At 52.1% G+C, this 13,418-nt stretch overlaps 2 protein-coding genes across 2 annotated transcripts; one reads left to right on the forward strand and one right to left on the reverse strand.

Annotated features, from left to right (window-relative positions):
* Positions 1-433: 433 nt before the first annotated feature.
* On the forward strand, positions 434-5,559 carry BCR38DRAFT_414983 (putative fatty acid synthase alpha subunit FasA; the record flags this gene model as incomplete). The annotated part of the gene is made up of 4 exons (XM_040858990.1): positions 434-516; positions 590-616; positions 690-1,174; positions 1,244-5,559. The coding sequence occupies 4 exons, from the start codon at positions 434-436 to the stop codon at positions 5,557-5,559; spliced, it is 4,911 nt and encodes a 1,636-aa protein (XP_040709529.1).
* Positions 5,560-10,912: 5,353 nt separating this feature from the next.
* On the reverse strand, positions 10,913-12,171 carry BCR38DRAFT_506238 (uncharacterized protein; the record flags this gene model as incomplete). The annotated part of the gene is made up of 2 exons (XM_040864935.1): positions 10,913-11,566; positions 11,620-12,171. 2 exons carry the CDS (start codon positions 12,169-12,171, stop codon positions 10,913-10,915), a joined length of 1,206 nt encoding a protein of 401 aa, XP_040709530.1.
* Positions 12,172-13,418: the final 1,247 nt, after the last annotated feature.

Below are 13,418 nucleotides of genomic sequence, written 5' to 3' on the forward strand. Positions count from 1 at the left end.
GTCGTCTTCACCAGCCGTTGGATAGTGGTTAGCAGCCGAACACCGCCGACCTTCGGCTTTCACCCGAGCTTCAACGATGGTTGTTCGTCAACAACGTCCGAGGCCGAAGCTAGTCCGTTTGACGTTGGAGTTGAGCGCTTACACGCATAAACGGCCAACGACATATCGAGACTGTTATCCAATCGTCAGGTGGACCCCCATGACGGCAAGCTCGGGCAGCGGCACCCTGACCCTAATGGAGATTGCGAGTCTCTTATCTGGCGATGGACGGTTGCACAAGAGTCCGAAATATCATCGAGGGAACAACTCGTACTGACCGTTTATAATACAGATATCATGCATAGCTCGCTGATGTATCCAGAACACAACAGGGTGTTGTAATGTTGTCAAAAAGTGAGCAATTATACGGTTGATTCAACTTCCATCGCCCACGATGACCATGTTTACACTTCCTTCGCAGGGGCGTCAGACCCTCGAGCAAGACGTCGCCTACAAGCTTCTCATAGAACTTCTAGCGTATGTAACTTCAGAGCCACCGTTCCATTCCGTTCGACCGGTTATTCCTGCTAACAAAAAATGACCTTTACAGCCACCAGTTTGCATACCCAGTGCAATGGTTAGTCCGACTCCTCCGACAAGACGAAATAGCTCTTCCTAGAGGTTGGCGCATCTAACAAGTTTACATGCAGGATCAATACGCAAAGAGCCCTACTGAGCGGAGAGGGCAGTGTCCAGCGCGTCATCGAAATCGGCCCTGCCGAGGTCCTGACGGGCATGGCCAAGAAGACAGCGGCGCGCAACGTAAGAGAGAGAGACATGGCGCATGCCACGGAGCGTGATTTCCTCTTTGTGGGCGACAGCGCCGACGCGCGAAGGATCTACTTCGAGTATGATGATGCACGAGATGACAGCTCCGTCGAAGCAGCAGCACCACCTACCCAAAACACTTCTGCAGCAGCCAATAAGGTGCCCCCCGTGTCTGCACCGGGCCCAGCACTAGCGGCAGTTCCAGACACTGCTGTGGGATTGCCAGTCTCCATCACCCTGGTACCGACGGAGACGCTGGATGTCGGCTTGAGCCCGACCGACATCATCTTGACAGTTGTCGCGCAGAAGCTTCGGCGAGGCTTCGATGAGACGCCGCTGAAAGATAGTATTCGGACTCTATCTGCAGGTAAGTCTATCATATATCTTTCGCTCCAGTAAAACACCCGACTAACTTGGTTCATCTTTTGTGTTATAGGCAAATCTGTTCTGCAAAATGAGATCCTGGGTGATCTTGGCGCAGAGTTCGGCGACTTGCCCGAGGGGAGCGAGGACCTGGCGCTCGAGTCGCTGGGCTTACGACTTGCGGCCAGTTTTACGGGAAAACCAGGTAAGTCCGTAAAGAAACTGGTGGAGCGGATGTTGTCGTCTAAGATGCCGGCCGGTTTCAACCAGGCCGCCGTGGGGGAATATCTCCGTGTGCACTGGGGTCTGGGCCCCGACACGCAGCAGGTGGTCCTCTGTTGTGCAATCACCATGGAGCCCACCAGACGGCTGGCAGATGTGTCGCAGGCACAGGAATTCTTCGATTCCGTCGTTGCTAGGTACGTAGCGCATGCTGGCGTGTCACTGCCAAATTCATCGACCATGGCCGACGCAACCCACGGCCAGCAGAGCGCCCTTGTGCAGGTCGACCAGACTAGTCTTGACGCCTTGAGGAAGGACCACACCGAGTACCTGCGGAAGCAGTTCCAGCTGCTTGCTCGCCACCTCAACATCGACGTCTTACCACAGATAGGTACGACCACTGAGGTAGAGACTCTGCGCAGCACCTCACACCTGCAAGAAGAACTTGACGACGAGTTCATCGCAGGGATCCAGGGCATATTCCAGCCCCGGCAGCAACGTAGTTACGCATCATTTTGGAATTGGGTCAGAGAAGACGTCGTCCGCCTCATACATAGTCAAGCAGCGAGGCGCCCAGGAGTGACACTGGCATCAATCACATCTGAGCGGTGGCTACAATCACTAGCCAACCGATGGACGCCGGCATTGGAAAACATGCTACGCCGTGCTGCCGAAGCCGGGCCATCCCATATTGTAGCACACGGTCTTCTGTCGTACAAGCCAGTGACCTTCACTGATCTCCCTCGCTACCGGTACCAGGAACCAGCCTTGGCTCCTCACACCGCTGTTGACGAGCAGGGCCAGATTCACTACAGCGAAGTCCCCAGGGGCAAAGAGATCGAGATTAAGCCAAGCCCCACCGCCAGCTACTACTACATGATCTCGAGCCCTGCTAGCCGCGATCGGACACATGTCCACCTTCGCAACCGCACTCGGGGGTCGTGGGAGTTCGACGCCGGCTTGACCGAGGCGTACTTTTCTGCTCTGCACCAGGGCATGAGCACCGGTTGGAGCTATGCAGGCAAGACAGCCTTGGTAACGGGCGCCGGTCCAGGCTCCATCGGTGCTGAGGTTGTGAGCGGGCTCCTGTCTGGCGGCGCAAAGGTCATCGTTACCACCAGCCGCGCTACATCGAGCGCCGCCCCCTTCTTTCGCCAGTTGTACAAAGAAGTAGGCGCACGCGGGTCGGAACTGATCCTGCTTCCCTTCAATGCCGCTAGCAAGAAGGACTGCGAGGACCTGGTCACCTACATCTATGATGAGAGTAAGGGCCTCGCTGCCGATCTCGATTTTGTCGTTCCTTTCGCTGCGATCCCCGAGTCCGGGCGCGAGCTCGATAGGATCGATGCCAGGTCGGAACTCGCGCACCGGGCCATGCTGGTCAACGTGTTGCGCATGCTAGGCAGCATCAAGCAAGCCAAGCAGCGACGCAGGTTCACGGGTAGACCGACAGTCGCGGTACTCCCTCTCTCGCCTAATCATGGCGACTTCGGCGGAGACGGCCTGTACTCGGAGTCCAAGGTGGGCCTAGAAACCGTCTTCAACCGCTTCCATTCGGAGAACTGGTCCGCGTATATGTCCATTGTGGGCGCCGTCATCGGCTGGACTCGTGGCACAGGTCTTATGAATGCCAATAACATCGTCGCCGATGGTATTGAGGCCATGGGCGTCTTGACGTTCACTCCTGGGGAAATGGCCTTCAACATCCTGGCCCTCCTGTCCCCTACCATGGCGTCATTGCCTGACATTGCGCCCGTATATGCTGATCTCAGTGGGGGCCTCCAGGGAGTCGATGGGCTCAAAGACAAGATAACAAGTATCCGTGAAGGTATCAACTCAAGAAGCCGGATTCGAAAGGCAATTCTGGAAGAGAGACGACTGGAGCGCGATGCCATGCTCCATGGCAAGGCTCCCTCTACAGCTGGTGAGACACTAGGCGACACAGATGCCGCGAAGCCGCGCTCCAATATCCGGCAAGCCTTTCCAAGGCTAGCTTCACGAGAGGAAATGACGGCCGGGCTTCAAGATTTGCGTGGCATGGTTGATCTCAGCCGCACCGTCGTTGTGGTGGGATTCTCCGAGCTGGGGCCTTGGGGCTCGTCGCGGACCCGTTGGCAGATTGAGAGCCAGGGCCGATTAGATCAGAACGGCTACATGGAGATGGCGTGGATCATGGGCCTGATCAAGCATATCGATGCCACCGTCGACGGACAGCCGTACGTTGGCTGGGTCGACAAGAAAACCGAGAAACCAGTGCACGATGCAGACATTGCTACCCGCTACGGCAAGCACATCATAAGTCACGCGGGGATCCGCGTCATCGATGTCGAGCGGCTGGACGGCTATGACCCTGCCAACAAGGAACTGCTTCACGAAATCGTACTCGACGAGCCTCTGCCCCCTTTCGAGGCTTCAGAGTCGCTCGCCAAAGCATTCAAGCAACGGCATGGCGACAAGGTCTCGATCTCTCCGAAGCAAAACGAGGAAGACGTATGGATCGTCGTCGTTGGCGCTGGGTCCAACTTCTTGGTCCCGAAAGCCGTTGCCTCGGAGCAGTTCGTCGCGGCGCAGCTGCCCGGCGGCTGGGATCCCGTCACTTATGGAATCCCGGAAGACGTAATCGCCCAAGTAGACCCTATCACTCTATACGTTCTCTGCTGTGTCTCGGAGGCCATGTATAGTGCCGGCATCGAGGATCCATTCGAGCTATACAAGCACATACATGTCTCGGAGCTGGCGAATTGTATCGGAACAGGCGCTGGCGGGCTCGTCTCGATGCGAGGTATGTATAAACACCGCTACGTAGATAAGCCCATCCAGGGCGACATTCTGCAGGAGACTTTCTTGAATTCCATGTCGGCCTGGACGAACATGCTGCTCTTCGGCTCTGCTGGACCCATCAAGACGCCGACCGGCACCTGCGCGACGGCGCTCGAGTCGCTAGACACGGCATGCGAAGCGATTCAGTCTCGGCGCGTCAAGGTTGCTCTCGTTGGTGGCGTGGACGAGTTTGCCGAGGAGGGTTCGCACGAGTTTAGCAACATGAAGGCCACGGCCAACGCCGCATATGAGAAGACCAAGGGTATGCTCCCGGCCGAGATGTCGCGGCCCATGGCATCCTCGCGGGCGGGCTTCGTAGAGGCGGCAGGCTGTGGAGTCCAACTCGTCATGAGCGCAGAGCTCGCACTACAGATGGCCTTGCCTATCTACGGAGTGGTTGCCTATACACAACTGGCCGGAGATGGCGTCGGTCGATCGCTGCCAGCTCCTGGGCAGGGGATTCTGACGGCAGCGAGGGAAGCACCAGGCGTTGCCCACTCACCGTTGCTGGATCTCGAGTATCGTCGTTCCAGGCTGGCGGAGGATCTGGCGAGCATTGATGGGTGGCGTCTCCAGCAGCTCCAAGACGCGGCCGTATCCTTGCCAGATAAGGGACAAGCGACTGCTCATGCGGTACTTGAATCGACCGTAACGTGTCGAAAATGCGATGCACAATGGATGTGGAACGGCGGTAATCTTCGCCAACTCAACCAGGGGATATCACCCATGCGAGCCGCTCTCTGCATATGGGGCCTGAACATCGACGACATAAAGGTGGCCTCTATGCACGGCACATCGACGCGGGCCAACGACACCAACGAAAGCACCGTCCTGAACACACAGCTCGAGCATCTGGGCCGCAGTGCCGGCAACCCGCTGCTGGCCGTCTGCCAGAAATATCTGACCGGTCATCCCAAGGGTGCAGCGGCGGCCTGGATGCTGAACGGCTGTCTGCAGATGCTGGAATCGGGACTGGTTCCCGGCAATAGGAATGCAGACGACGTGGAGGCGGCCCTCGAAAGCTGCGCTGGACATCTGCTGTACCCTTCCGAGACGATTGACTGTGGGCAAGATTTCGTCAAGGCGTGCATGCTCACATCTTTCGGCTTCGGCCAGAAGGGTGGCATTGCCATGGTCGTGTCGGCGCGGTTGCTATTCGCAGCCCTTGCGACGGCGCAGTATGACGATTACCGAGAGCGCGTCGCGTCGCGCCGAACCAGGGCTGACCAGGCATACCAGCGAGCCATGATGCAAAATACCGTCTTCAAGGCCAAGGAGGAGTCGGCCTGGGGCAGTGAGTCTGCGACGCAGAGGGCAGTATTTTTGAATCCAGATGCAAGGCTGTAAAGCAATAGGGGACTCATTGGTTTCAAGCGCGATGTCCTGCACTGGATGTACTGTGTCAATATCCACCATTATCGTAAAGAGAACCAAGAAAAACATCTTCGAAGCACGGCACTCCGCACTCAACACGCCTTGTGACGGAGCTTCGCATACGCGCTCACTCACCCCTTCGCGATCATCCCAGTATCGTCAACCTAAAGGGGGCTACCTAGGACTTCGAGAAAGATGACGAGGACAAGCCCAGCCCCCTATTATTCGAGGAATTCACTCTACCCGGTCGCTGGAGACGTTTTGGGGCGCGGAGAACATGGTGCGCATGCCTTCCGAGTCAATGCAGACGTTTATATATACTTGTAAGAAAGAGTATTGAGATCAGCGTGAACTGCTCCCTAGATAATCCCCGTATGGCCAAGGACCCTTGTCCGTCCTGTGACAGCACATAGACCCCATGTTGGCAAGACACATGAGAACATTAGATTGTCGTGATCCGCTGCTGTTCGTCTTGCGATGCATCTGTTTTTGGGGCCAAAGTTGTGCAAATTCGACAACCCTGTATCTTCTAAATCAGCCCTGCAAGAGCTAAAGTAGTTACTCGATGGTGGACTATTCAATGGGTAATCAATACTCGCAGACGGCAGAAATTCTATATTGTAACGAAACCTCTAATAGTCTAGCTGCGTAAACCACTAAAGAGTCTGTAAGGGTTTGTGCTAGTAAGTAAGTCCTGATGCGGAGTCCTCAAGCAATAATATCGGGGTTTGACGTATGGAGTAGAGTGCTTTGGGTAACTGAAGTATTCAAGTAGGGTAATCGGGAATAGAGTCGTTAAAGCAGTTTGCCTCACCAATGGGTCAGATTGATGCTTAGATTGATCACTGAAGTAGAGACTGTCTATCTATTAAATGCCTGGGAGTCCTGTCCTTATATATCCATCTCTCCTTCACTGATCTCGTTGGATCACTCCTATTCTTCGTGATCCTACCGGGGTGGCTCACTGGCTCACTGCGTGAGCCAGTGATCCGTCACGTGACCTTCTCTAGTCGGTCCGTCCTTCTTCCGTTCCTATCTTCTATCCTTGTTTCCGGTCCTTTCCTGCAGGTATCCACCTAAGGCCTGCCAACGGGCCTATTCTGTTGTTACGAACCACGTTCCTAACCAACAAAGAAGGCCCATTGGCAGGCCAGAGTGGACATCATCACTAGGATCACGGGACCCCGCATCGGAAGAACGACGGAACGAAGGTCACGTGACTAAGCCCCTCGGTACCTGGATATATTAGATCGAGATAGATCCAGTTCGAGCCAGGCTCGAGAGGATCTGTAAGGAAAGAGCCGTTATGGCGGGCCGGTCTCAGCTGACAAGCTGAGTCGGGAGGGATTCGCCCAGCTTAAGAGGAGAACTCGAGACGCTCGCACCTAGTTTAGATTCTTCAAGAATCAGTCTTGCAATATACGCACCCTGATACGAAAAGGTAGGGGGACCCACTGGTTAGGTGAATCCCATTCAATTAGATACTATAACGTTGCGCACTGCTGCATTATAGCATCCTCCCCCCTAGGTGCACGCATCACACCCATACACTGGCCTACTTCTAGCTACCCTTTGCACTACCTGACTATTATATTGTGAGACGTGTGGTATCCTCGTTACAGGATCATGGATCGATCCAAATGATCCAACAGGATCAGTGAAGGAGAGATGGATATATAAGGGACAGGACTCCCAGGCATTTCATAGATAGACAGTCTCTACTTCAGTGATCAATCTAAGCATCAATCTGACCCATTGGTGAGGCAAACTGCCTTGACGACTCTATTCCCAGTTACCCTACTTGAATACTTCAGTTACCCAGAGCCCTATACTCCATACGTCAGACCCCGATATTATTGCTAAGGACTCCGCAGCAGGACTTACTTACTAGCACAAACCCTTACAGACTCTTTAGTGGTTTACGCAGCTAGACTATTATAGGTTTCGTTACATCTGTGTTGGTTAGGAACGTGGTTCGTAACACTTCCTATTTATCCTACAAGCTCTAGCCTTTAGATTTAGTACCTTTTAGTATATTAAAATGGCTATTCGGTACGTTCGTGGAGGATTTAATACTGTAACGGGGTAAGGCCGGACATCAGGGAAATAGGTTACGGGGCTAGGAGAAAGTTCATTTTCTCTTCTTTAAGAGGCGCAGAGGCAGAGTAGGACACGAGTCCCCCATCTTCACACATCATCATCCTCATCTTCATATGATCATCTCTTTCTTATCTATATCTTCACCTTCGCTTTTCAGTCAGTTATTTAGTTATTTTAGTTATTCAGCTTATCTTTACGTTCGAGATATTATTATCACGATACGAGTATCAGAGGCACATCCGACCAACTCGCGCACCAGACGTATAAGAGCTTCGCTGTTATAACCAGTACCACGATCTTCGTCTAATAAGACGAACAGATGGGATCTGTTGGTACTGGAGCCGTATGTTCAGTGTGTTAGGTGGTAGGTATATCCTACTGACCGCCTGACCCCGTTTCAATGGTGATCAGAGGGAGGCTACACAATTCGGAGGCTTCACGGCACTGAATCTCTCGCTCAGCGGACTGTACTCTTCAGGATCTCTCGTCGGATCGCGATTATTGAAGACACCCGATCAGTCGCGAAGAGGGAATGATGGAGACCCCCAAATGCTTCTGCTAAGGACACGGAAGACACGGAAGCCTCGGACATAGAGTCAAGACCGACAAACTCACAAGGGCGGGGCTCCAAAGTTTCTGGCTACGAATCGACGATAAGGACAGCGAATGTGGGAATTCGAAGAGGAGGTACAGGCTTCCGAGACTGCCGAAGCCATGACGGCCTTATCAACAGGATATGGATAGGGACTTGGCACACAGCTCGGCACACAGCTCTTGAACTCTTATTTAGAAGATAAGATACAGAGAGATAAGAGAAGAGGAGTGCACAGAGCACAGAGCACAGAGCACAGCATCAAGGAGAGACAGACATACGACAATCGGCATCAACAAGAAGATCAAGACCATCAAGAGTATCGACAAGAGGATCAAGAAGATCAAGAGCATCAAGAGTGTCGACGAGATGATCAAGAAGATCAAGAGCATCAAGAGTATCGACAAGAAGAACAACGTAACAGGACCGAGAGCATTACAGAAGACAGAGAGACTCGGATACAGAGATGCGATAGACGATATGAGACTCAAATACAGAGATACTACTAGTACGACAGGACCCATAGGAGAATAGTTCCTACAAAGGAACAGTTTTCCAGAGCCGAGAGAGAGACCGTACGGCGAGAAGCACGGAATCTATTATTCGCTTAGGACTGATCAGACCGCTCCCCTCAAGACTACCGAGAATCCGATCAAAATGGCTCAAGCTTTTGCTATACAATATATGATCCCCGATGTAGCGCAATACCCACACCTCCGCTTTGACGTCGATGACGTATCCGACTGGATTGAGCAGGTCGATCGGATCTTTGAGAGAGCTCGACTCAGTGATGCTCAAAAGATTGCCGAAATCCAGTACTGGACTAAGGACAGGACGCATCAGAAAAGGGTGGAGGACGCTATCGATCAACTGAATCAGATCGGTGTCAGAATCCACAACACAGCACAAGCGGCCCCTATTACCACTGATACTGAACCTACCCTCCTCGGCAACTGGACTAAAGACTCAATTCAGATTGCAGAATATCTCACAACGCTCCGTATACCTGATCGACTGAAGCACGGGTCAAGACAAGCAAAGAAGCGCTTCAAACATAGAGCCTTTACTACTTGGTTCAGGAAAGGACACTCTGGAAGCGAGAAAAAGGCAGCCGAGGACGCCGGCGAGTGGTCGACGACCCTGAACACCAGAGGACCATTATCAAAGCGCTTTATCAAGAACTAGGTCATCGTGGACGAGACGCTACTTACCAAATTGCGGCAAGACAGTATTTCTGGCATGGGATGTACGCCTATATCAAGAAGGCACTTGCTTCCTGCGCACCTTGCTAAAAGGCTTCCGATATAAGGGAGGTAGAAAGCCATTGTTTCTCTCAACTAAATGAGATCTTTGCTATATGGGTAATGGATGTTCAATTTATGCCAACTGATAATGGCTACATCGCAATTGCGGAGGCTCGTTGTGAGCTGAGTGGTTATCTTGTTGCAAGAGCAATTCGAAAAGTGGACTCGAAGACCATCCGAGACTGGATCTAGGAAAGCATTATCCTCACCTTTGGTGTCCCCTATCTGATCAGAGAAGACGGAGGCTCGGAAACCCGAGGGCTTGTCACCGAGCTGCTTAGAAGCCTTGGATCTAAACTTAGGATCGGATCAGCGTATCACCCGCAGTCACAATGACTCATTGAGGTGGGACATCGGCCAATCACTAAAGCGTTGATGAAACACACTGATGGATCTGGGACGAGATGGTCGAAACACTTGGCTGCAGCCGTCTTTGCAGATAGAGCCACTGTTCGAAACCCGACTGGGTTGTCCCCTTTCTATATAGCCTTCGGATTCCACCCTATGCTACCGATTGAAACAACGATCCCGACGTGGAGGATTATGAGCTGGGAGCCTAACACGCCAAGGGACGACCTGATTTCAAAAAGAATCCGAATACTTGAACGACACGAGGAAGATGTCAAGCTCGCTACAAGCAGACTGGCGGAATCGAGGAGAATTGCTGCCCTGAAGTCTGATCAGAGAGACAGAAATAAGATGAGACACACACCGTTACGAGAGGGTGAATTGGTATTACTTTACGATACCCCGAGACACATCGACCTGTCCAGAAGTGTGAAACTTAAATACCGATGGCGTGGCCCATATATTTTTCACAGGGTATCACCGCTCTCTACGTGCCAGCTGACGGAAATCGACGGCGCAGTGCTTCAAGGCACCTACGCTCCAGACCGGCTCAAACGCTTTCGAAAAGACGAGAGAGGATTTTGGATGCCTCTTGACGAGAGAGAGGACAACTGGCTAGCGTACGGGCTAGGTAAAGAAGACGAGAATGGATGTGAGGGATCTACTTATAAGGACGTGGAAGAGTTACCAGTCGAAAAGCAAGAGGATTGGCTTGTCGAAGCCGACAGACAGCCCGTGACCAATGTCGAGGTCAGGCTTCCGAATAAGAAGATGGATGGGTACAGTAAAGTCAACAGTGATAGACTTTTGGTCTGATCAGACGTGTTATTTCCTTATGTTGTCCTTGTGCTTCATTTCATAAGTCGTTCTCAGTCACAGAATTTTCTTACTTTCAGCAATTATACGTGTATTAAGGGGAAATATGTTGATATGCGCGAATGATTCAGCGTTGCAAGTGCATTACGTCTAACTAACACATGCTTCATCCCCAGAACACCTTGCCCTGCCCACCAGAATTTCCTTTGGCTCTCTGAGCCCCTCGTTCGTTGCCACCAGCCTGGGCGATATGTTCTTTGTACCGACTGTAGAGTCGTTTGAATGCATACAGGTTAAAGAGCATGACTGTAGGGGAATTGGAAGCAGAGAGGTCGCTCACAAGAGGAGGATCCCTCTTTGAAGAGGCACGGAGATGGTCATACTTTTCATCACGAAAAGTACACTTCTCACCCTCGACCATGGCTACGCAGTTACCACACGCATTGCCGAAGGCCCCGGGGATCGATCGACAGCCGAACATGGGCCACATACCACAATGGCCACCAGTTTCAGAGCCAACCAGGCGCTTAGTACAAGAGCGGCAAGGGACCTCGTTCTCATCGCCATACAATTGGACGAAGAGGCCAGAAACCCGCCTGCGATCATTTGAGAGCCGGCTCAAGAATATGTCAAAAGGACCCCCACAAGTGATCTCCACGAAGACATCCTTGATCCTCTCCTTTGGAGCGGATGCCAGGGCAGAGGCAGCAGGGTCTTGCAGCTGAAGAGCAGACCAGAACTTTGGGTTAGTGATCTCCCAGCGGACGTATCGGTCCTTGGCTGCACCTTTGACGACGTGGATGATTATGTATGAGAGGACCTATATGATCAAGTCAATCGAAATGGATCCTTCTCATCAGAATAAAAACATACCTTCTTGAGCTTCTCGTTCAAAGGTTGGTTGCTGAGGGCGTTCTGGTGGACCCAGCGACGCTCCACTCCCTCTAGTGTGGGAGGGAAGACTGGAACTTGAGATGACTTTTCATTGGTCGCCCCACCGGGAAAAGAAGCGGGAATGATGGTGGCATCTTCATTGTTAACTGCGCTTACTGGCAGAAGAAGAGGAAGCAACTGCTGGCGACCAGACATGCTGCGAGTTACACGGCCTGCTTGGCCAGCAAGAGGAGCAGGGAGGACAGTGCTGTCTTCGTTGTTACTAGTGACCACTGGCGGAGAAGGAAGAAGCAGCTGCTGGCGACCAGACATGCTGCGAGTTACACGGCCTGTTTGGCCAGAAGAAGACGAGGGAGGAAAGGGAGGAGGCGAGCTTTTGGGGCTCGTGATGTACCGACCACTGGGAGCTGTTGAAGAGGGACCGGCGTCTCCTCTTGAGGATGGTGTTCGCAGGCAGGAATAGTGGCCGCATTCCGGGTGCCCACAAGGGCGCAGTGAGCCCTTTCGCTGTTTAGATGGTGTCTTTGGCATGGTAGATGTTATTGGTTTGATCTGATCAGATTGGTCTTGAAGTTTGTGAAAAGCTGGAAAACGAGATTGGCAAGAAAAGAAGAATGTCAGGACCTTGAAGTTGACTATAAGGAAGACTTCTTATCGTCAGTTGGCAAGGCTATTTAGGCAGCAAGGTGGTTATGAGCGTTATGGTCAGAAATGGAAGGCACGACTATTGTAACGGGGTAAGGCCGGACATCAGGGAAAAGGTTACGGGGCTAGGAGAAAGTTTATTTTCTCTTCTTTAAGAGGCACAGAGGCAGAGTAGGACACGAATTCCCCATCTTCACGCATCATCATCCTCATTCTCATATCATCATCTCCTTCTTATCTATATCTTCACCTTCGCTTTTCAGTCAGTTATTTAGTTATTTTAGTTATTCAGCTTATCGTTACGTTCGAGATCCTATTATCACGATACGAGTATCAGAGGCACATCCGACCAACTCGCGCACCAGACGTATAAGAGCTTCGCTGTTATAACCAGTACCACGATCTTCGTCTGATAAGACGAACAGATGGGATCTGTTGGTACTGGAGCCGTCTGTTCAGTGTGTTAGGTGGTAGGTATATCCTACTGACCGCCTGACCCCGTTTCAATGGTGATCAGAGGGAGGCTACACAATTCGGAGGCTTTACGGCACTGAATCTCTCGCTCAGCGGACTGTACTCTTCAGGATCTCTCGTCGGATCGCGATTATTGAAGACACCCGATCAGTCGCGAAGAGGGAATGATGGAGACCCCCAAATGCTTCTGCTAAGGACACGGAAGACACGGAAGCCTCGGACATAGAGTTAAGACCGACAAACTCAGAAGGGCGGGGCTCCAAAGTTTCTGTCTACGAATCGACGATAAGGACAGCGAATGTGGGAATTCGAAGAGGAAGTACAGGCTTCCGAGACTGCCGAAGCCATGACGGCCTTATCAACAGGATATGGATAGGGATTTGGCACACAGCTCAGCTCGGCACACAGCTCTTGAACTCTTATTTAGAAGATAAAATACAGAGAGATAAGAGAAGAGGAGAGCACAGAGCACAGAGCACAGCATCAAGGAGAGACAGACATACGACAATCGGCATCGACAAGAAGGACAAGAGCATCAAGAGTATCGACAAGAGAAACAACGGCACAGGACCGAGAGCATCACAGAAGACAGAGACTCGGATACAGAGATGCGACAGACGATATAAGACTCAGACACAGAGAGAGACCATACGGCGAGA

This window comes from Pseudomassariella vexata (assembly GCF_002105095.1).
Source record: "Pseudomassariella vexata strain CBS 129021 chromosome Unknown BCR38scaffold_28, whole genome shotgun sequence".
Classification (NCBI taxonomy): Eukaryota; Fungi; Ascomycota; class Sordariomycetes; order Amphisphaeriales; family Pseudomassariaceae; genus Pseudomassariella; species Pseudomassariella vexata.